Source organism: Toxotes jaculatrix, chromosome 1 (genome assembly GCF_017976425.1).
Source record: "Toxotes jaculatrix isolate fToxJac2 chromosome 1, fToxJac2.pri, whole genome shotgun sequence".
Classification (NCBI taxonomy): Eukaryota; Metazoa; Chordata; class Actinopteri; family Toxotidae; genus Toxotes; species Toxotes jaculatrix.
Window position 1 is genome coordinate 17,711,845 of NC_054394.1, and position 23,723 is coordinate 17,735,567.

Here is a 23,723-nt window from a genome sequence, read left to right on the forward strand (position 1 = left end):
GTTCAGTAAAAACCGTAAAGTGTGTAAAAAAATATGCTGGTGTAAGTCGTGCTCAACTTCCAAATACAAAAAATTTACGATTCATGCCTGAACCCGGACGTTAACGCACACAGCTCACGCGGTCACGCTGAAGTTACGAAGCTCGCGGCAAAAGTCCTGTTTGTATTTCCAGTGAGGCATGGATACATTTCAAAATAAATGTCACTTCTGTGAACTCATGCTTAGTCCTGTAATTATATTGGACAGATACGTTTTCACTTGTTTGTCTATATTCATTCGATTCTCTACAAGTCATGACCAAAGAAGATGATACAACTTTCATTTCAAGCAAAGAGCACAATCTCAAGATAGAAGGTCCCTCTTCTTCCTCTACAGTTTACCTTACTTTAGGAACCCTTAAATGGCTGTAAGTTATTCCTGAATATGTCTGACTACGATATTTTTTTTCATGCCCTTTGAGTACCTCTGCTACAGGGCTGGATTTGCAGCTACAGACACAGGACCTCAAGTTTTCAGGGGCCCTAAACACTCGAGGGTGTACTATCAGTGGGCTTGACCTAATTTAATTCACATCTTTAGGAAGAGATCCTGTGACAAACTCTAGTTTGCAGTGTTTATTTTAATTATATATTTAATTGTATATATTTGTAGTTATTTTGGGTATATTTCTGAACTGATACAATTAGCAAACTGCTACACAATAAATCCCACAGCTTCACAGTTTTATGAACTAATCAGCTTCCTAATCAGCTTTCCACACAGTTACTTACTGCCACCTACTGTGAGATTGGTAAGGAGCTAGTGTAATGTGACAATAACTGTATTGGGACGTTCTCTTATGTGCTACCCCCTGAGCGCCCCAGAGGTCACTGGCCACAGGTGTAGTAATTAAATACATTTACTCAACTACTGTAATTGAGTACAAAATTGAGATATTTTTAAAAATATTTCCTTTTCACAACGCTTTGCACTTCCGCTCCACTACATTTTTTAGGGAAAGATAAAGTTGATAAAAGATTAGCTCCACCTCAGCCAACTCCAGCAGTAAAATGCTACATAAGCTGTAATGCATGAGCAATAGCAATCTAATGAATATACAATGGCAAAGTATTCATGTGGGACATTTGCAAGTATCAGGTACTTTTACTTTACATTTCTTAATTGTACTAAAATGTTTATCCTGAAGTAGCATTTTCATTCCATTACTTGTTATGCAGTATTTTTAGGGAAGTATTCATTCACCTTGAGTATTTCCTCCACCACTGGCCCACAGTACATCGCAGGAGGGGATGGTCTTTGGATAAAGATGAAAACTTTTATTGTGAAGTTCGACGGGCATCCATCACCGGAAGTGTTTGTCGTTATTCCTTGAGCTCACGCTGCCACTACAACCGACCGCGCGCTGGCTCGGCTAGCAGGCGAGGAAGATGCTAGACAGAAATGGCGGTGACGGTAAGGCGAGCAGCATGAAGTGCTGATGCATTACATGGATCGAAACTTACGACTGCCAGGACAACGTTGGGAAAATGACAATGACGTCGAAGTAGGACACCTTTTGTAACTGTCATTACAAACCTACAACACCTTCCCGGGAGAGTTTTCATCTTGTCAGCGGAGGAGAGAGAACCTCACCGGGAGCATGGCTTCTCACAGCAACCAGGTAGCTAAGCTAGCTGGCTAACGTTAGCCTGCAAAACAACTCCTGCTGCACGCCGTTTAACGTTATTTGTAGACTCACCGCCGCCCCACATTTGTACACATTCAGACCTAAAATACTGCTTTACTATAGTAGCAATTTGGTCAGGTGCGTGTTGTTATCTGAAACCCTTGGCTTGTCGTGTCATTGAAAATGTAAGTACTGAAAAGTGCTTGCTAATGCCCCCCTAAGCCTCATTGAAACATCACCAGCATGGTAGCTAATAGGCCCTAGGTCCCTCCATTCAAATGAGCCAGCGATACTTTTTGCTGCAGTTTTTAGGAGATGACACCCTCTTTTAGCTAAATGACTTGAAAGCGTGCTTAATCTAAAGTCAGTGAGGCTTTGGTGTGAAATCGCAAAAGTGTCATGTGTTATTTCCCAGAGAAAAGTGACACTGAAAACTGCTGCGTGTATGCATGGCCCACCTGCTCAGAGCTGCGACAGGCCTTCCCCCAGCGCATATTTTCACAACTGGTAATAATTGCTAACTAGTTTTGCTCTGGGCATTTAGGAGGCATAATGACGGTTTGGTGGAGTGTTTTGCATTTGATGATTTTCCGGTTCTAAGCAGTTAAGAGCTAGGATACAACTATTTCATTCTGTTCATTTAGCTCTTAGCAAGCTAACAGCTCTTCCCAGGTAGTGTGGTCATACTTTGCAGTCAGTCCGCTAGCTGGTTAGCTAAATAGAAATGCGACAGTGTGGGCCTTCGTTTATAGGGAAGATTTATTTGATACGGAAACAGTTAGAAACACGATTGAGCTTGCACGCTGCTGAGCGGGTGTGCGGTTACACCGCCAGCCTTCGTATGACTTAGATTGTAGGGAATTTATCAACTTTGGTGTTATTTCTGAGGAAGTTAGCTGTCATGTGGGAAGGCCCATTTTGAAGTCTAGCTGTGCATGCAGAGACATGCCAGTTCTGAAGTTTCTTGTAGTTTAATGAATTAATGTTGAACTTATGAAAAAAATCCACATCATAAACAACAATTCTTTAGGGATAAGTGCTTCATCGGATTCAAACTTTGGCTGATAGTTCAAGAAACAGAGCATGGCTAACAGCCATAGGAAGGGAAACTTCACTGAAGACTTAATAAGGCATGCTTTCACACGACCTTAAAACTGAGCGTTGCTCACTGTTGAGTGTAGCTCACAGTTCAGCAAAGTGAAAGTTTAAGGGGAAAAGCCATCTCAGCTTCATTCAAATACAGTGGTCAGCTTTTTCATGTCTTGTATGATGACCAAAGAATATATTTGGCCTCTGAAACTGCTGAAATGAATGATGACCCGTGTACCAACTTATATTGAATTATCCTATTATGACGATACATTTGGTGTTATACTCTGTATAAATAGCATGGATTCAGAATGGATAGCAAGACACAGAAGGGCTTATATTTAACCAAATTTAAGTATTGACAGACAGGGCTCCACACTAACAGTTGCCCAATTTCCTCAGGCAACCAGGTTTGGACCCCTATCAACTATTTTGTTTGGTTTGGTTGCCCCTGTTGGCAACTGTTTTTCCTGTGTAACAAAAACTCCTTTAAATAGGTCGCCCTTTGCGCAGACAATTGGAAGTGTTGCTGACAATGATTAAATGTATGAGAAGTGATCAATATATAGGAGAGTGGAGTAAAAAAATCCACAAGAGTGTATTACTGATAGCAAGTCAACCAAATCCAGACAAAAGAAAAGTTGTTGAACAGGTTGGGTAGCCAAATAGTCAGAGGCAAAACAAGATATCAGCAGCAAGAGGATATTCACTCTTCTGAGAATGGACTTATCAAAACAGGTAATTCTGGAAATGCTTATCAATACTGTTCTGTATCTGCACCTGTCGACCAAAAAAAGCAACTTTACCCTGACAACTGGCAAACACTACAGTAGATAGTAATATTCTGCTTATGGTACTATGTCCTGTTAAAACATTATTTTCCCAGTCTCCCAGCTAAAAGTAGTATGTTAACATAAAAATTTTTCATTAAATCTGATTAGTAAAGCTGAGCCACCGTGACAGATGACAGGGGATTTAAAATAGTATGATTTTTATACGTAATGCATTAACCTCCTACAGTGTTGTAGTTATAAATGAAGGCAACAATTTGTAAATTGGTTGACATTTAAGAGGGCCATGACAAGATCTAGTGAAAAAACAGAGAAATTGAGATTATCCTTCTTTTTGGTTGTTTAGTTTTAACAGTTAATTCTGAAACCGTTTGTTAGCCATTTGTGGTGAACTGCTGTTAATGTAGATGTCATTATGGGTGGGTTTCCTCATCAAGTGGTCTCCACCAGCTCAAGAGGAATCCAAAATCCATACTGATGTATCCCCAGTTACATTTAGGCTTATTGGTTTAGTTCAGGCTTTTACTGTAGCTTTTCTTGTCTGTGTAGCAATAATATACCATATATCTTATGCCTCCACAACTTTAATAATTTGTTGTCTTTAAAAAACTATTAAAAATACATAAAGGAACCATGGTTTGCATTCAGGTGACCTTTTTTTTATTGCACTGATCATTGCAACTGTAATTTATTCCTTTCAACTCATCATACTAGTAAAGCAGTGTAAACAGGGAGCTTCCTCCCAGAGTACACGTGCTGATGACTGCCTGACACGGATCTACTCTCCTGAGATTAAAAAATGCAGTCTGCAGAAATTTCAGAATAAACCACATTGGCTGTGTTCATTCTTATAAGGAATAAGTCATCCAATGGAATGGCATGGCCCTTAGGCACTTTTGCAACTTTTAACGGTTATTGCGACATCCTCCTTTTTTTAATGTCTATTTTTAGTTCAGCCCAATGTTCCACCAAAGCATAAATCTGTGAGTGGGATAGTAATCCTCACCACCACTCTTGGAAAAACTACTCTCTGTATGCACAACAAAACAAATCAGACCATCATCCGAGTTGTCCAAAGTTTTCTGCTTAGTCATGCCAGATGCACACTTTATGAAAATGCATCAGAAGTGTAGCTACAAATTCAGTAGTATTACTTTACTTCAGTCATGCTACTTAAGTCCAGACTGAAATATCTCAACAACCTTTGCTTGGATTGCCATTAAATGTAGTTCAGATATTTGTGACCCTCATAATATGACTCCTAACATTTTTCTCTTTCCCTAATTTTTTTCCTTTCTCTGTTCTCACCTACAGATCTCATTCCCACTTTTGCAACACACATTATCAACAAATCTTATGTAAAAAATAATAATGTTCTTTTAGATTAGCATATCACACTAACAGGCTAAATGTTAACATTTTATCATTCCATTTGTAAGCATGCTAAGATGCTAAATGTTAGCATGCTACCTACCTTTGGATATCAAAATCTTGCAGTATACAAAATTAGGGCTGAATGTAAAGATTATTTTCATTATCAATTAGTCTGCTGTTTATTTTCTACCTTAATTATTCAGAAAACCAAACATTTCTGAAGTAGAATGTGTTGTATTAGGCTGCATTAGTTTCAGCTAGGTGTTCATAATAAAGTGGCAGCTTGTTGTGTGTAGTGATTAATGGGGAATGGTTGAGGGTTTGATTACAGGGAACAACAGAAAGGGGTTTACCCAGTCAGTATAATTTATACATAGCAGCACTAACGGTCCTCTGGATAATTAATATCAGGAGGTTGGGGGTGGAAATTGTCATGCCAATACCATCCTTTTAACTTCAGAGCCTAGCTGCCATCAAAAAGTTCAAATAATTTTTAAGTAATCAGAATAATAGAAAACCAAGATTGTTGTTTTGTGGCCTTTAGATAATTATGTCGATAAATGGTTTTGCCACATTGTTGAATTCCCGAGAGTTGTTTTTGTCTGATAGCCCCTGTCTTTAAGCGGAGTAAGTGACAGTAATTCCTTTCTCCCACTGTCATACTCTGTATTTCATGCTTTGCAATCATTGTGTCACCCTATTACTACATCACACCAATATGCAGGCACAGGCATGCTCCAGAGATTCATTGAAAACTAGTCTGACCTTATTTGTAGTGGTGCTGCAGCATTTTTATGCTCAGCCAAGTTGTCCATTAATAACACTGCATACCAGTTTAAGAGAACAAGCACAGTAGTTCTGGCTGTATCCCCTGCTATGGTTAGAGCACACAGATCTTCTGAACAGAAATCTGCTTTTTGGGGTATTATGTGATTCATTTAAATCCATAAAGCTTAAGTTGTAATATATACATATTCAAGTATTCAAGATTTTAATGATTGTTGATAGTGAGCAACATTTCTTTTTTCAGAGTTGTCTGGTCAACTTAATGTAATTTTGAAATGCCACTAAAGTATGTATTGTGTGGCTGCAGAGAAAAGGTTCATTGCTTTGTGTATTGGGTGTTAACAACAATGTCATGTTGAAGATTGGTGAATTGGGGTAAATGTCTAGATTTGTGTTTTTACATCTTGCTTCATGTTGATAACAGGTGACCTTTCTGTGACCCTAGAGTCAGTTTTAGGGCTTTCATGTTTTTTTTTTGGGACAGAGTTGTTGGTTCTAAGTTTTCATTTGACTACTATCAGTAGCTCACATTTGTACATATTTTCAAATATATAATAAAATTCATATTTCAAAAAATCTCTAAAGAGAAAGCATTAATAATTTAAATTTATATACCAGAGTCAATCTCCATTGCTTGTGTGTAGTATTAATAAAAGTAAAGGGTAGAGTAGCTTATTAAAAATATACATATTGTATTCTAATACTGCTCCAGCCTTGTTATCTATTAGGATAGGCCCTTCCTATATCTTTGCTGTGTAGATGTGTGTAGTTTCGTCACTTAACTGTTGAAATCATACAGATGGCTAATTTGTTGTAATCCTCAGTCCTAACGAACAGCAAGAGAAGCTTAGTGTGGTACGTGTGGCACGCCTGCAGAAAGAAGCAAAGGGACATTCTTTCTGTTGTGATTGTATTAGCCATCCTGAGGCCATTGGATTATGGCTGGCTGTTTGTCGCTTGTAGTGCCATTTCAGCAATGTGGGCCCTCGCGTGGGGCCTCGTTTGCAAAGAGTTACATATGCTTGAGCTGCACTTTCTTTTCTCTGTGCCTCCCCTTTCACGTTCCACTGTTTGTTGCACTGAGAGGATTAACGGCATGGCTAGTGAGTTCATTTCACCTTTTCTCCGTGGCTTTGTGTTTTCCATGCTCATGTGGACACTTAGGTGGCACAGTGCAGTGTTTCCCCTGAAGCTCTAAGGGTCAGCTGTCAGCACCACCACAGCTAAAACGGATAAATGAAAACGAAATTAATAACTATAATATCATTGAGTAATAACAGTAACCAATAATGTAGAAATAAATATGAAGAATATTTGGGCAGCAGGGTAGAGTCATTGCATACTACTATTCAGTGATTTATTTCATGAAATTTCTGAGCACACCTGTGCAATTCTTCCTCCCTACCTCCATTAATTACAGTGCCAATGCCTGTTTATCGGCTTGTTGGGGACTCCATTGATTATGGTTGTCCACACAGAGTGCAAACTGATTTCTGTTGGGTACAATGGCAGAACGTTTTGGTTAACCTGATTGATACGAACACTTCTGAAATTCTAATTTGAAGCCTGTTCGTATAGTGTGGAAAAAGCTGTTAGGAGAGCCTGACCCCTCAAGCTAATTAACTGGTTTGTTGGATTGTTAGCTACAGGTAAATAGTCTGTCCAGGTTTTAGGTCACTTCTCTTTAGTCATCCTAGTAATTATTGTTCACTGCTGCAAGTATTTTTTTCATTATAGATTTTCCTGTAGATATTTTCTCAATTACGTGATTCATTTTTGTCTACAAAATGTGTGAAAATGCTCAGAAATGCCAGTGCACCACAGTTTCCTAGAGCCAGAGCTTGTTTTATCGAATCAACAGTCCAAAACCCAAAGATTCAGTTTTTTATCATATAAGACAAAGAAAAGCAGCAAATCTTCACTTTTAAGAAGATAGAACCGGTGAATGTTTGTGCTTGAAAAGTGACTCTCACAAATAATCCATTATCAGTAGTTGCCAGTTCTTTTGCTTTCCATCAACTAAGTGATTGCTCAACTAATTCTTTCAGCTCTAATTATGTTACTCAGTTAACAGGTTTTTTACATAACTTACTGAATGACTTAACATACTTGTGAAAACTAGTGTCAGTGACATGGCACTTTTTCTCCACTCATGAATCCATTTAAGATTTTATACTGGAGTTATTGGTGAGAAACTGGATAACAGGGTTAAATTTAATTAGTCAAAAAGCAGGTTATCTCCACATAAATACAAGAAAAAATAAAGGTAAATAACAATTTGGTAGAGTTTTGTTAAGTGCATCAGAGGTGTGAAGTCAGTTCAATTCACTGGTCTTTTATGAGGCTGTTGCTTGTTGTGTAACCTTAAAAAATCTCAGCAACATTCAGTGTGCAAGAAGTCAGCCACTGGTGATGTTATCTTAAGTGATTGATTCATCATTTAATTATTGACAATTTACTGCTCTAGATTTCTTGTTGGTGTAAGGAAGAGGAGTAAGCAGAGATTCTGCCCGGATCCGTGTAGTTACGCGCACATAAGTCAAACGTCTATGTTGTCTCTTAATGCTGTGTTAATTTCATTCTATCAAAAAAGTACACAAAGTTAAGACAAAACATACACCAGCTTCAGCTTGTTTTGAGGATGAAGGTGCTTTGTGTTCTTTGTTTTAAGCTGTGCATACAACTGTAAAACCTTCCTCACTAAAAGCAAACAGTCCCGGAATCAAATCATGAGCTGTTTGTATTCATGGTTTATGTATAACACGGCATGACTCATCACTTCATGTTGTGCCTTACCTTTGCACATGTCTTGGCTGGGTGATGGCTGATTGTAGTAAGAGCCCTTGTACCTTGATATCCAATGACAGCACCTTTTGAATCAGTTCCAGTTTAGGGGTAGAAGGTCCTGTCCTTCACTATGTGTATTGACTTTTCCCTTGCTTTCCTCTTTATGTATTAGTGCATGATGTCATGGTTTGGGACTTTTTAATGGTGTGCCAGGTAATTCAGGATCAATATCCAAATTCTGAATTTGCACTCTGTCAAGAAAAAAATATATTTTGAGAAAGAAGGGTTTTGCAATACTGTCTTTTTTTTTTTTTTTTAAACTAATGGCTGTATTGATTTTTTTCCCCCCACAGTACATCTTCGGGGAATTCAGCCCTGATGAAATCAATCAGTTTTTTGTGACTCCACGATGTTATGTCGAGGTAAGGACCATGTAGCTCCTTTTGAGATTACTTTTGCCTAAAATGACACTCATTACACATGGTAATTCTGTCATCTATGTCTTTCCATTTCAAATGCTTCCACTATTTTACCACCCTTGTTGATTTTTGTACTTTGACGTTTAAAGTTAATTTAAACTGTTAAATATGTTATAACTCAGTACTGGTTGAATTTTCACATTTTTTTTCATTTTGTCTCTTCAGCTTCCTCCGTTCAATGACAAAGTCCCATGCGTCAGTCAGTCTTCTGGTATGTACATTTCATAAACACTAGATTGTTAGATGATGTGTTCTTATATATTTATTTATTGATATATTTATTTATTAAGTAGCATAAAAATACCCTGCCCTCTCTCAGGAGCTGACTATTCTCATGCTCTTAGTTGATTTCACTGTCTGTTTCCAGAGCAGGTCTTTAAAATGTAAGCTTGAAGCCAAGGCTGAACTGACCTGACTTGACTGACAGGGAGATGCTTTTCATGTGACTGTTTTTTCATGTATTTAAACATACAGTTCAGTGTATATAGTTTCAAATGGATTACAGATATCAGTAGATCTTGACCACTTATTATTTTTAGAATACGTCAGCCATTTTCCTTCATTGAATTTCGAGCCACCAAATGAAAAATGTAATAGCAGCCACCTTTCTTTGAAATGGTACTCATTTGCACATGACATTTGCCTTACCTTGATTTGTATTGATTATTTAGGAAGTTACTGCACTCCTGCTGTACCTTTTATTATGGAGTCTATGGGACTGCAGGTTTGCGGTGAGTTGAGGAGTCTGACACCTTGTGGCTTGACTAGCTGTTGTACGTTTGCTGTAAAACTCAAAATCCAGGTTTCAAAAACTGGTGGCTTTCTAAACCTTGCGCCTGTGTTCTTTCTCTTGCCTGTTGGTACAATCTGTAGAGCTTTGCATGCTCAAGATACTGCTGAGTATCTTATCTTCTCTTGCATAAAATGCATTTTCACCACTGCAGGGCTCCAAGTTGAATTAAAATCGGACTGAATTTTCGTATGATTTAACAATCACAGCTTATTTACTAGGGGCATAGTGATGGTTTTATGTGGTTGCTAACGTGTGTACACATTTAGCCTTACATATTCAAAGTTTTACTGCTAAATGCATTTTACGGTCATGAGGTGCGATTTCAGTAACACTAACAGAAGATCTTCTAATCCCAGTAGAGAAAGTAACTGCTGTTTTCATACCCTGTTAACACCTGCAGAACATCAGGGTTTACAGTTTGGGTGACCTGTCAGCCGAGTCATAATGAAAAACTTGAACGACTTTACTGATTTGCACTTACTAATGTTTCCTGTTTGTTCACCTTTTCACTTTGCACCTCTCACTGCATAATAATTTACTATTTCAGCTACTATGCAACATATTTTATCTAAATAATGAAGTACCTTTGTTTGTGTGCATTGCTGTTCTGCATTGCTGAAGCAGTTAGTGACACTTTTAAATGGTAACATAATGGTATTTTAATATGTGATGCTTATTGATAGACATCACTGATGTAAAGCCCATTTTGAAACTATTGAGAAAAGTCAGTTTTGCCATGCTGCTAAAAAAAAAATGAAGGTAATTTGAAATTCGGTATTTTCATTTCAACTTTAATTCAGGGCATTTTGATGACAGAGCAGAACTAAGGACATTTATGAATGTGTACAATTAAACTGAGTTTAAGCTTTAGTTAAGAAACCATATGTTGATCAGATGTTACCATCAGAATACATAAACTGTATAGTTCATGGCTCTTTTATGGATGACATATGAGTCTACATCTCAAATCAGAAAATATAAATTGTCACTCCGCCATCACAGTTTTAAAACTATACAATTGTAAATCTTTGAATCATTTAGAACTGGACTTCTGTACATCTATAAAAGAATATTCTATAAAAGTTAATTAAGATTTGAAGGTGGGTAGTGCCATACGGGGAAGTGTAAGGTAGGTCTACTGTGTCTTCTGGTATGCTTTTCTTTTGTCTTTTTCTGTTTTGTTTGTACATTAAATTTCATCACTGGAATCTGTAATTAATGGTTAAGTCTAGGTTAGCCTACCTTTTTGAAAGTGATTTTAGACATAGAATTTACAGTGTATAATTAAAATAAACCCTTCGTGCCATGTTATTGTCCGTCACTCTAACAGGTTACATCCAGATCTTGGTTTTTCACCAGATGACATTTGAATCTGGTGAAAAACCAAGATCTTGATTTTTCACCAGATGACATTTGAATTGAAGAAGAACTTTGATTAAAATTGTTTTAAGAAAATGCTAATTACATCAGGGCAGTTAACAAATTATCCAAGACCACATACATATCTGTGATAGCTTTTTAAGTCTGGTCATTCGTTGGCTGGCTGCTACTTGCTAGGAACAAACAAACATCATCATGAAAGTATGGCATAGAATTTATAGCCTCAAGACTACGCTGTGCCCCCCCGCCCCGCCCAATTTGAAATGTTAGTTGTTGAATCACCCCATTTCTGGGATTCATATAAGCCCAGAAGGAATATGGTTTAGTCAAGCATAGACACAACAGTAGATGTTGAAGCTAAAAATAGATCCAGCAGGATTTATTTCTTTTTATTGGTACTTCTGATCCTGTCAGAGAGCTCCCATGGCTCCCATTGAGTGATGGAATATTTGTTCAGAAATAAGGATTGTATACTAAACTCTCCAGCAGAGAGTACAACAGTGTCTGTTTTTTATATGACTTAGGCTGTATTTAAAGACAAACCTTTGTGTTTCTAATTGCCTGAAATGTTACCTGCAGCAGAAGACTATCAGCGCATTGAGTTTGGCGTTGACGAGGTGATGGATTCCAAGCCTGTTGGGGTGAACGATCCTTTATACAAGGTGTCGAGCACCCTCAATCCCCAGGCTCCAGAATTCATCCTGGGCTGCCAGTCGGCCCAGAAGGCCCAACAGACAGCTCCTCCAGCAGCTGATGTCCCTGATGGAACCCACTTCAACTCGCTGGATGGCCCTGACTCAGAGGCCTCAGCCCTGGACAATCACCAGGCCTGCCAGGACATGGACGGACTCCCTGGCAGCCTGGGACAGCGAGAGAGGAAGAAAAAGAAAAAGCGACCGCCGGGGTACTACAACTACCTGGACCCGTCAACTGGCAGCAACAACAGCAGCAGTGCAGCAGATGGGACGCCTGTGACAGCACTGGTGAACGGACATGCACTCAGTGGTCCACACCACAGTGCTGAGGATGTGGACGGTAAGGCATTATCAGGGGCTGAACTTTCCACCCCGGGCCCTGTCTCCACAGCAACATCAACAGCTGCTGTGGCTACAGCCAAGTTTGCCCCCTCATCCACTGCCAATCAGAGGACTTGTGATAGCCCTGATGACTCTTCTTTGGACTTAACTAGTGGAGCTGCCTCTTTATCAGATGGCAACAATGCAACTTCCTCCTCTTCGTCCTCCTCTCAAAGCAGAGGGATGACAGAGGGACCGAGGACTGCAGATCAGCAGCCAGATCATTTGGCTCCACAGAGCCCCGAACTTTCAGATACTCCACACAGCCCCCGCTCCAAATCACCTCTTCCTCTTTCAGCTGCTGGGGCCACCCCCTCTGTCGCCACTTCCATTACGACTACTGAACTGGAGGGAAGGGAGGTAGCAGACAGTGGGGTGGCCAATGGGCTAGCAGAACGTGAAACTCCCATCAGTGCAGATGGACACAAAGAAGACTGTGAGAGTGGGGAGCAGGCTCAGCAGGTCTCCCCAGACTCTGCTGCCCAGCCAGTAGTGACAGAGCAGGCCCATTTGCCTGCTGTTCCAGCTGCGCCTACTGCCAACCTCCCCAAGTCCTGGGCTAGCCTTTTCCACAACTCCAAGCCTCTGCCTGGGGGCCCTCAGGCCTTTGTAGAGGTAAAGAATGTTGTGGAAGTTGCAACTCCCTCCCTCGCTACACCAGAGCAGCCTGAGAAAGTTGGGGAGGTCAAAGATAGCCCTGTCCACGTATCAGAGGATCCCATGGCCCCTAAACTTGCAGGTATTATATGAAGATGCTCATTGTATATTTAAAAAAAATAACCCATCATGCCTGTTTTATGATGTTTCAGCTTAAAATGTTTTGCTGCAAGAGAAATGTGCATTGCTGCTAAATTCACTTCCCCTCCACTAGGCGGCAACATTGAGATAGTTGTACTGTTCCTACTCTTTGTATTTCTATTGGAGTGAAACTTTTTCAACGTTTGATGTTTGGGAAGAGTAGAAGTAATAAGTGACCAAGCTTCATATTCTGCTGATGATTATCTCATATATATATATCTATATATATATAGATATATATATATACACACACACACACACACAAAAAAAAACTTTGAGCAGCTCAAATTGCTCAGTAGCGCTTTGCCACAGGGAACAGATACAGACATGTTGCTTTCATGTTCTAGAAATTCAAGAAATGAACACTAGGTGGTGGCACTAGCTGTCAGATAGTAAGTCATTTGTCACATTTGTGTAATGCACTTTATCTCATTACTCAGCACCATTATAAGAAAGCAGGGAATACCTTGCAAGGCTCTGGCCTTGTGATTAATCAATGCTCTTCACAGAACGTTATAGCACAGATGGATGGTGTCTTTTTCCTCATTTAGTAAAAATTCTGCTATTATCTCTTAGAGGCATCTTCCTTTAGATCATATACCTATATGCCCCCTTTAAGTGTGATATTTAAAGAGGGACATACAATATTCTGTGTGCACGTTTATGTTTCATATTTTAAGTTGTGGTGAGGTGGGTACAAGAGGCGGTTGGACCAGTATTTCAGCCGGTTGCTCACTTTACATTAAAGAATAGTCCCGTTTTCCATTTATAACGACAGTTTAGATTTGGCCATTAGGGGGTTTAACTCCAAGAAAGGGAGATATAATACTCTGTGAACACCCTGTTTCTGTTTCTTAGACACATGATGCCTGACACAAACACACAGCACAAACTGGTACATTTGCTTCTTGAAGACCGCTTCAGTGTTTACTTGAGTGAAACAGTATCATTTCAGCCAAAAGAGGAGAAAAGGATTTCTTGAAACATCTCATTGATCAGGTCAGGCTAGAAAATGAACTGAGGCCAAACCATTGTGGTTTGGTGTAATGTGGAGAGGGATCAGTTGAAGTGAACACACAAACAAGCACAGTTTAGTCTGGTTTGAGATCACTTTGGTGTTCATTTATTTAAGAACTTGCAAACAGATACAAGATGCAAAGTATTTTGCTGTGCCAAGTCATTCTCAAGTGTGTTTTCTTTCCCCATTCTGCCTGTCAAATAGTGTGCAGTATTTGAAAATTGTGTTTAGATAAAGCAGATTACGCGGTATGTATACAGGTTTGGGTTGTCGTACAATTGTACTTTCAGAAGGGTTTGGGAATTTACCAGAGACCTTATTTGCTTCTGTCCACTCAAACACTTTGGTTTGAGCACCACTTTGAATACAGTCAAATGTGAAATGTGAACATATTTAGCACACTGTTTCTCTTCACTAAGGTACAGAGCACTTGTCAGGTGTAACTAGAGACTCAGAGTTTTCATTTTACCCTAACAACGTGTTCCCTTTTGAGATAAAAAAAAAAATTTCTTATGCATGCTTATAAACCAGAAGATCTTGCGGCTGTATTTTTATCTGCAGAAAGTGATTTCCTCAGCTTGACAGCTGTCAATCCCAGCGTTTCTCTTTAAATCATGACAACCACAGGGATTACATATTCCTAAAGGCACCAGTGGATCATATTGACCCTGTAGGCTCCTTTTTTTTTTTTTTTTTGTGGGAGATTTGTGCGGCACAGCGAGACTATACACTGTAATTGGCAATGCGACTACGGGCAGGTGGAAATCTGTCCCCGCTGTTGTCAGTAATGTGCATTTTAGTTCCTAAGCAGTTTTTATTTGATTGTGTTCATTTGGTAGAGTTTAGTCTGCTAGGGTGCATCATCACAGAGCTCCATGTGAACTTTAAAGAGACCTGTTCTCTCTGAAACACAGCCACAGCCACAGACAGAGCTGTTCATATTGTCTGTACAATTGACTGGATTGATTAAAATGAAAGAACAAAATGCACGAATGTGCATTAAGCCTTCAGCCTTTCAGCAGAGGTTTAAAGTGGTTAGAGATGGCCACAGGTGTGTAAAATTACAAATGGGGACCACAAGTAGATCTCTAGTCATGTACTGAATAATAGATAAACCACAAGTGCCGTCTGCGTGTGCTCCCTGTATGTGAATGTGACAGTCACAGTAAGCAGTTGTTTGAAAAAGTCCCTTTTAAAGTTCACACAGTGCCCTGTGATTCTACACCTCCACTGCACTGCCCGATACGGCCCGGCACAGTATGCCGCTTCTTTCTCCCACAAGAGAAATTTTTGTCAGTCTGTATGACCCGCTGGCATCCCTTGATTTAAATACTTATACTTATACTATAGGATGTGTTTAATTACATTGGTTCACGGTGCAAGTAAAGCACTGGTGTGATAAATAGGTTCTAATACAGCCACATAAATTTACAGAAGAGAAATGGGTGTGTTTAAAGCTGTGGTTGTTCAGTGTAAAATGAGCTTAGTAATCACCTGCCAGTGGTTGGCTTGTGCTGATAATACCTTTACCTTAAGCAATAGTTGAATTATTTACAAGTAAATGCTGTGTAAGTACAGGAAGTACTGAACTTATTGATGAGCTATTTGAATTGCCTAATGTGTATATAATGTATGTCATTTTTCTTGTAGTCACAGCAAAGGCAGCATTATGTACTTTTTCTTTTTTTTTTATAAATCAATTGTGTAAATGTCCACGTTACCATGGGAGCTGTGTTTTTGAATGACAGTCTCCCTTCCTAGGCGTGGTACAATAAGTCTTTGCTCTTACTCCAACAGTCTCTTGTTCTGTTGTCACAAGAGGCAGGAATAGAAGGAGGAACATTTGTTTCTGTTTAAATGAAAATGTGCTTACTGTGTTTCAGGAATTAATACCTGTATTGTTATATTCACCACTATAGCACAGTTTTAATGACTGGAATTCTGCACTCAGAAAATTGTATTGACATGTATTTTCATTGTTTGTTGAGGTTGTACGGGGCTGCCTGCTTATGAACATTGTGTTTGTTTGAATCCCCAGAACTTATTGAGAATGTGAAGTTGATACATAAACCAGTGTCTTTGCAGCCGAGAGGACTGATCAACAAAGGGAACTGGTGCTATATCAACGCTGTATCCTTTCACTCTGATTTTTCTACGCCAGTTTCTTTTAACCCTTCCAACCCATGTGCACTTTTCTGTGGTTAGCTGTTTGTAGCATGACTTACTATTTATATTGGCACTAAGACAAATAGCACAAAGCTTAAACAGAGTCAAGTTCCAGACAAAGCTGTGTGTCTTAAAAATAGTGTGCCACTGTCAGATGTAGTTGTTTTTCTTTGATAACACCTGCTGAGAAGTGAGTTTCAGCTCTGCCAGCAACATTTTCAACTTTTTTTAAGCCACAAATTATATCAAGAGTTTCATCAGATTAGAACATATTCATGTATTTGCACCAAATTAGAACTATTAAAGCAGCCTGTCATATTTCTTTTCCTACATCGTTTTCCTCCCTAACTCTCAACACTCAGACCCTACAGGCCCTGATTGCATGCCCTCCCATGTATCACCTGATGAAGTCCATTCCTCTGCACAATGAAACGCAGAGACCATGTACCTCCACCCCCATGATAGACAACTTGTAAGTAGCGTTTCTGCAAGTTGATATCAGATAGTTAAAATGTGCTGTGTTCAGACACATCAGCATCGTGTCTTTTTCTCTGACAGTGTGAGGCTGGTAAATGAGTTCAACAACATGCCTGTGCCATCTAAAGCCAAACAGCAAGGTAGGATATGACGTAGCATGTCTAAAGACATTTGGTAGAATTTTCTGTCAGCATCACTGATGTTGTGAAATTTGTAACTGTGTCCACAGCTGTTGGCGATAAGGCCATGAAAGACATTCGACCTGGTGTTCCTTTTGAGCCGACTTACATTTATAAACTCCTCACTCTCATCAAGTCAAGTCTCTCTGAGAAGGTAGGCTGTGCTGCCTCTTGAGCTCGCTCATTACATATTCACTGCAAAGCAATGCGTCAAGATGTTGCATGTTTTTTTTTTTTTGTTTTTAATGATCACACTCCTTGAATACACTTCCTTTGGAACAGACAGTGCTTGAAGGGAGTGTTCTTTTTTTTTGACAACTCACCTGAATAAAGGCAGTTACACATGCTGAGTCAATTCTGATTCAGTTTTAATAAATGAAATTGCTTGGATAGCTCACTTGTAAGACACGCTTCCCTGTCTGTGTTTATCTCAATGAATGGCTGTGTATGCACATTCATTTGTGCACACTAGTGTTTTAATTTGACAGCAGGCATTCTTTGAGTGTTTAATTGGTACTGATGTCCCTATGCTCTGCTCTCAGGGCCGACAAGAGGATGCGGAGGAGTATCTTGGCTTCACTCTCAATGGATTGCACGAGGAGATGCTGGCATTGAAAAAACTAATCTCGCCTCAGGAAGAGAGTAAGCGTCTTTTACCACTTCCAAATCAAAACCATATCACAGTGCAGATAAGGTCATTGCAGGTATTGTTTAACTGAATTAATCCTTTTCATATTGTTCCTCTTCTCTGTGTTTACGTCAAAGATGAATCCGTTGACTTTCTGCATAATCAAATGGCAGCAAAGTAAATGGAGTAGTTCCCCAGTTTAAAATAAAACTTTTATGATCTTCTTCACACACGATGAATTGAAATACTGTTTACTTTCCTGCAAGCTTTAAACTGACAGGGGATTCAAGAGAGGAGTTCATTTTACTTACTTCAAGGTGACTTTGAAGTACTTTGGTCATTTGACCTCTAAAGTGGTTTATCTATTTTTTTTCCCCCTCTCTCTCTTAACAGAAGCCCCCACACCCAACGGGCCTGAGTCTCAGCCAGGTGTGGAGGAAGATGTTCCTGATAAGGAGGAAGAAGGTAGTGAGGATGAGTGGGAGCAAGTGGGGCCCAGAAACAAGACTTCCATCACTCGCCAAGCTGACTTTGTCCGCACACCCATCACTGATATCTTTGGTGGACACATCAGGTACGTGTGCAGATTATTGAGAAAATGCGTTTCAGAAATATTTTTATTTGTGAAGTGGAAATGAGGAGGAATTCTGATGACTGGGGAACTAGTCTGTTCCCCAGTCTGTTCCTAGTTAATAGGTTAACCTTGGGTAAGAATTGTATAAACTTCATGTGTGCACCCTGGGTTGGGTATGCAGCTCCTGACCTGAAGTTTTTGATGTCCGTCCACCGTCATTACAGATCGGTCTTCCACGAGCCATCAGCAGCTTTTCTCCACTAAACACCAAAGTCCTTCAGAATAAGAGCCGCTGTGGGTCAATTGTGGTCAAAAGTCTTGACAGCAAGACATGGGGCACCCATCCACAAACAAAGGTCTAAGCTTTCAGACAAAGTGGAAAGTTAAGAACCTGTGCGGGTGTAGCTTGCCTAAATAATATGTTCTGTGACGTTCTGGTCTGGCACAATCCCGGTCTACACTGGTTGCACAGTGTCTTAAAGGATTATTTTCTCAGCAATGGTTGCAACCAAAGAGAAATGGAATACAGGAGTGTATGTTTACAGAGGGTAGTGTGTACGCCCATTGAGCTTGGCAATAACCCATAGACTTCTTTAGGCACTAGTCAAAGTAATTGGTTTGTCTTGAGGAATCACTGCAACAATTTAAAAATGTATTTTGCCCCAGTTTAAAGTCTTTCAGTTTAACCATTCAACCATCAGGAGCAGCCAGGATATTAGGCGTTTTCCCTTCAAATTTCCTGGCTCAGATGTTGCAGTCAGGATGAGCCTGGAATAATTTATAAAGGTTGAACCATTGCATGATTCCGGTGTCAGGCGTTTAATCTTGGACAGCTACTGATTTTACTTGTGTTTCTTCAGGTTTTTTAACTGGGTGTTTTTGTTTTTGTTTGTTTTCTTTCTTTGTCAGATCGGTGGTGTATCAACAAAACTCTAAAGAGTCAGCCACTCTGCAGCCTTTCTTTACTCTGCAGCTGGACATCCAGTCAGAGAAGATCCGCACTGTCCAGGAGGCTCTAGAAACCCTGGTGGCACGGGAGTCGGTCCAGGGCTACACTTCTAAAACCAAGCAAGAGGTATTTAAAAGATCAGTGTCACACATTTATCACATTACAAAAAAAATTTAAGCAGATAGTAGTTTTTTTTTTTTTTATGAAGAGTAATGTTGGCTACTTACATTCATTGAATTTTCCTCACAAATATCGGAATTGTTGCCTTGGGTCTGAGTACACAAGACCGCACAACTGAGGAAAATACTTGTTTGAAAACAGTACAGACAGTGAACACTAAACTGGAACAACTGGTACAGGGAACATCTGCTCTACAGCTGTATAATGGGAATCTTCTGAAGTGTGTTTCTTGGTGACATAAACCTATCGTTCTAGTTTTTATCATTTCAGAGACAGTTAAATTTGGTCCACAGCCTGACACTTGTCTTTTGTACTTTGCATAGTCCCAAAACGCAGTGATTCATGAGTCACTTCTTTAAAAGGTTCAGCAAGCTCTTGTATTTCCAACAAAATGTTACCTCTTGTTCTGTACTTGTTTCGTTCTTTCTTGTGTTGTTTAAAAGGATTTTATTGGGTTTTGTCCTTAGTCTACAGTTACAAATAAACTTCTGTGAGTATTTGAAAATATATCTTTTTTTTTTTCCCCTTGGCTAATCTTTTATTACTGTCACAGTACGTTCTCTGACTGTTCATCTTTCTTGTCTTTTTGTCCTCATTTTCAGATTGAGATCAGTCGGAGGGTGACTCTGGAAGAGCTGCCCCCTGTGCTGGTGCTCCATCTTAAGAGATTTGTGTTTGAAAAGACTGGAGGCTGCCAGAAACTGACCAAGAACATTGATTACCCTGTTGACCTGGAAATCAGCAAAGGTATGGACCCACACGTTATCTGTGGATCTCTGTGGATCCAATTTACCTGCACTGACCAGACATGGAACTATGAAATATAACCTTTGCAAAATTACAGTGGTGACTGACAGTAAGTGCAAAATTATTGTGACTTCATTATCGTAGCTTGGACCTGTCAAGGTCCTTTTTTATGATTATCTCTCAGGCGATCATGTCAACAAAAGCTGTCTTTTTTTAATATATATATATATATTTTTCTAAAGTTGACGTCACCCAGTCGTGAGAGCTCTTTGAATTTAAGACACATGTGCACAAGGTTCAGTTTCTAATCATAAGAACTCCATCCTCGATAAGGGACAGAGCTGTCAAACACGCATCAACAGGCTTCGCAATTTTAGCCGTAGATAATTGATTCCATGAGCTGGCCATTAAAACGGCCACTGCCAGTACGTTTTACACTTGGCAAAAGATGGTTCCCCAGAGGAAGACTAATCTTTTTGATATTCAAAAAGACAGAGTGGTGAGTCGTTCTGAGGCTGGGATAATCCATCTGCTCAGCCGACGCATGAATATGACACACAACAGTACGCACTGATTGAATCAGATTGCAAAATCACTATCAGGTGTAGCTACAGATACAGTAGCCTCAGACATCTTCAGAGGCATAAAGGCGACAATGTTGGGGTGAAGTTTGTAAAGTTGTTTTTGTCGTTTTGTACAAAATTGAAAGTTTGTATTTTCTGAAACCTGCCACATGTGATATTGCATAAGATACTTAGACGAGTTAATGAATTTCTAAAATGCAGTTTAAATAAAGTTTGATAGGATACGCTGATCAATTTTAGGGTGTGGCTGCAGTTATTCAATAAATGTCATTCAAATTTCTGTGTTCTGACTAAAGATTGTGCAAACTCAGTACGATGTCTCTAGCTGACTGTCCGGCAATTCTGCTGTTTAATCGAGTGCCCTGCGTCGGCGTGACGGCAAGATTCACTCGGGTCTGTGAATTTTCCTGCAGTGTAATCAGTGGATGTCCCTAATGGTGTTTATCTATTTATTTATTTATTTTTTCCAGATCTCTTGTCCTCTGGAGTGCGGAGCAAAGTTGTGAAAGGCCAAAGAACTTACAGGCTCTTTGCAGGTGTGGTTGTTGTTCATGTACTTCAGTCACATTGTTAAATCTGCTGCATCTACTGCTTCACCCAGCAAAACTACCAGTGCTGGGAAGTGTACTTTAAAAATGGCTGTTCCTTTCTGTTTTGATCCTCTGGTCAACAGTAGTCCTTTCATTTGACACCAGGAAGTACTTTGACATCTTAAGAAATGAGAAAGGGATAAGAGCCTTATCCAAGTAAGTCAAAGTCTTATATCCCACATTTGTCTAATGTCTTTTTTCTTTTTTTTGTCTCTCAACTTAACCAGTTGTCTATCACCATGGGAACAGCGCGACAGGCGGTCATTACACCACGGATGTCTTCCACATTGGTCTTAACGGCTGGCTGCGCATTGACGACCAGACAGTGAAGGTTATCAACCAGTACCAGGTGGTGAAGCAGACTGCAGAGCGCACCGCCTACCTGCTGTACTACCGCCGCGTCGACCTGCTGTAGACACACACATACACACCCCAACGTACACGCAAGATTATCCGAATATATTGACAAGCGCACACAAAACATACATGCTCGAAATGCACCCGTTGACAGTACCATGCAGCCACACATACACACACACACATGACACACACACCAAACTAATGAACAGGAACACTGCCCAACTTGTTCTCTTGCAAGATTTTTCTCTTCTTCCCTCCTGTCCCTGCTTTCCTGAGAACCAGCTTTTCCAGCACCCTTTTCCTCGTCTCTTTTTTCTTTTTGGAAGAAGAGAAACAAGCTGCATTCACAAAGATTTCCCTGTGACTGCTCTCTCTTCTCTGTGTACCACTGCTGTTTTTTTTGTTTTGTTTTGTTTTCTTCCTTTTCCTTTTTTGTTTTACTTTTAAAGCAGCAAGGAAGGACTGTTGAATAGACGGAGGTTGGGCTGAGGTTACAGGTTAGGACCTGAGACTCACCTGACTGAGCCCACAGCTTGGCTCAGATAACTAACAGTGGACTCACTCACTCACAGGAAGAACTAGCTACCACAGGCTGCAAAGTGGACTGCTGGGGTAATTTCTCTTGTTTGAATTACCTTTTTTAAGGAAATGACCTAGAAATATCAGTGTTTGCCTTTTAGTAAAGGAGACTGTTGGCCTAAAGAATTTGCCGCAGTTTAAAAGCCTATTTGAATTTGCCCTAGTGCATTGAAAAGGCCCAGCACCAGCATTATCACGAGTCTCTCCTCCCAAGGCCAGATTGTCTTCTTCGCTGCCACCCACACCAACAAGTTCTCCTCCTTCATTTCCTCACTTTTACGATGCTTTTAAATCTAGGTACTTGAGCCATCAAAAACAGGAAAAACAAAAAAAGAAAAACAGGTGGTACCTTGGATGGGAACTGAACAGCTTCCTTGTTTGAGAGATCCTTGTTATGGTATCTGGGTTTAGAGTTAGAAAGACTATCTAAAAAAAAATATTAATGCGCTTTAGAATTTAATAACAAATAAGCTTCTGTGCACAAAGTATAAACTGATTGATGATTACAATATGACAGGCAAATGCATATTTTGCAATTATTTAGATTAAAATGTAAAAAACAAAAAACAAAAAAACAACTAAAAATATGAAATCTAGCTGACTGAAAACTTGTTTGGGTCCTAAAAGACTGCTCTAGTTTTTAGACTGTTCTTGCACTGGAGAGATGGCAACCAAGACAGATTCCACTGCAAAACCTGCCCTTGTTTACTTTGTACATTTCCTTCTCTATCCATTTTTTTTTTTTGTCTATTTGTGTCTAAAGGTTCCACCTGTGTATAGGTGGCTTATCAGTGTAGTTCTGAGCCACACCACCCCTCTTTACCCCCCAACTCAGCAGAAAGTGGGGGCTGCCTTAGGTTCAGTGTGTGATGTTTTTCCACTCAGTGTACGAGTCTAACCCTAAACAGGCGGCAACCACAAGTCTAATGTCAGTGAAGAGTTAGGGGAATGTACCTGACGCCTCTGGATTTTACTCTTTTGTGGCTCGGCGTTTCCTCCTAGTTAAGGGAAACTGAGCGTTGAGGGGATGTGGGACTCTACACCTGTGCTACGCTCTGCATAAAGACCCTGGACAGGCGCACAAAAGGAGATAGTGTTTGCTTTTGTTGAGGATATTGATTTTTGGATCATTCATTGATTGTGATGATTTTTTGTTTGAGTTACTAAAAGATGTTAGTTTTTCTTTCTTTTTTTTTTTGTCATTGATCATGTATTGGATGTCCCCTTTGCTCTCGCTCCCTTCATAAAAATATGCTTGCATTTGAATTGGTGTTTGAAAACAAATTACACAGGCTAAAGCACAACAATGAATAAAATTGAACTAGTTCTTTGCTTGATATTTATTTCCATTTTGTCATTTTCTCTTATATTTTTTTTTTCTTTTTTTGTTTTTGTTTTAAGACCCACTTCATTCCAACCACCAGTGCCACAATCTCAGTATTAACACGTTACAAAATGTAATCTCAAGTATTTTTTACATGATTTAGACATGTGTTTTTGGACTTCTATCCAAAAATTCCTCATGTTCTCCCTCACGTTCTCACCCATACATGTCCATTAATATAAAAGCAAGGTACACACAGGTGAGAAGGCGGTTGACACTTTTGTGCTTCAGATCAAAGAGAGAGTGCAGTGTACAAGCATTTTCCTGTATTTTAAGAGCAGCACATGGA

The 23,723-nt window shown here is 39.7% G+C and overlaps 1 protein-coding gene across 2 annotated transcripts; it reads left to right on the top strand.

Moving 5' to 3' along the window:
* Positions 1-1,403: 1,403 nt before the first annotated feature.
* usp10 (ubiquitin specific peptidase 10) lies at positions 1,404-23,387 on the top strand. Of its 2 annotated transcripts, none has more exons than XM_041054135.1 (15): positions 1,404-1,660; positions 8,847-8,915; positions 9,138-9,183; positions 9,644-9,703; positions 11,725-12,960; positions 16,076-16,167; positions 16,566-16,675; positions 16,762-16,820; positions 16,910-17,013; positions 17,402-17,501; positions 17,881-18,061; positions 18,971-19,136; positions 19,793-19,937; positions 20,992-21,057; positions 21,339-23,387. In XM_041054135.1, exons 1-15 carry the CDS (start codon positions 1,640-1,642, stop codon positions 21,524-21,526), a joined length of 2,643 nt encoding a protein of 880 aa, XP_040910069.1. In that variant the 5' UTR covers positions 1,404-1,639; the 3' UTR covers positions 21,527-23,387. The 2 variants fall into 2 exon arrangements, with proteins under 2 accessions (XP_040910069.1, XP_040910161.1); XM_041054227.1 differs by having other exon boundaries at positions 11,728-12,960.
* Positions 23,388-23,723: the final 336 nt, after the last annotated feature.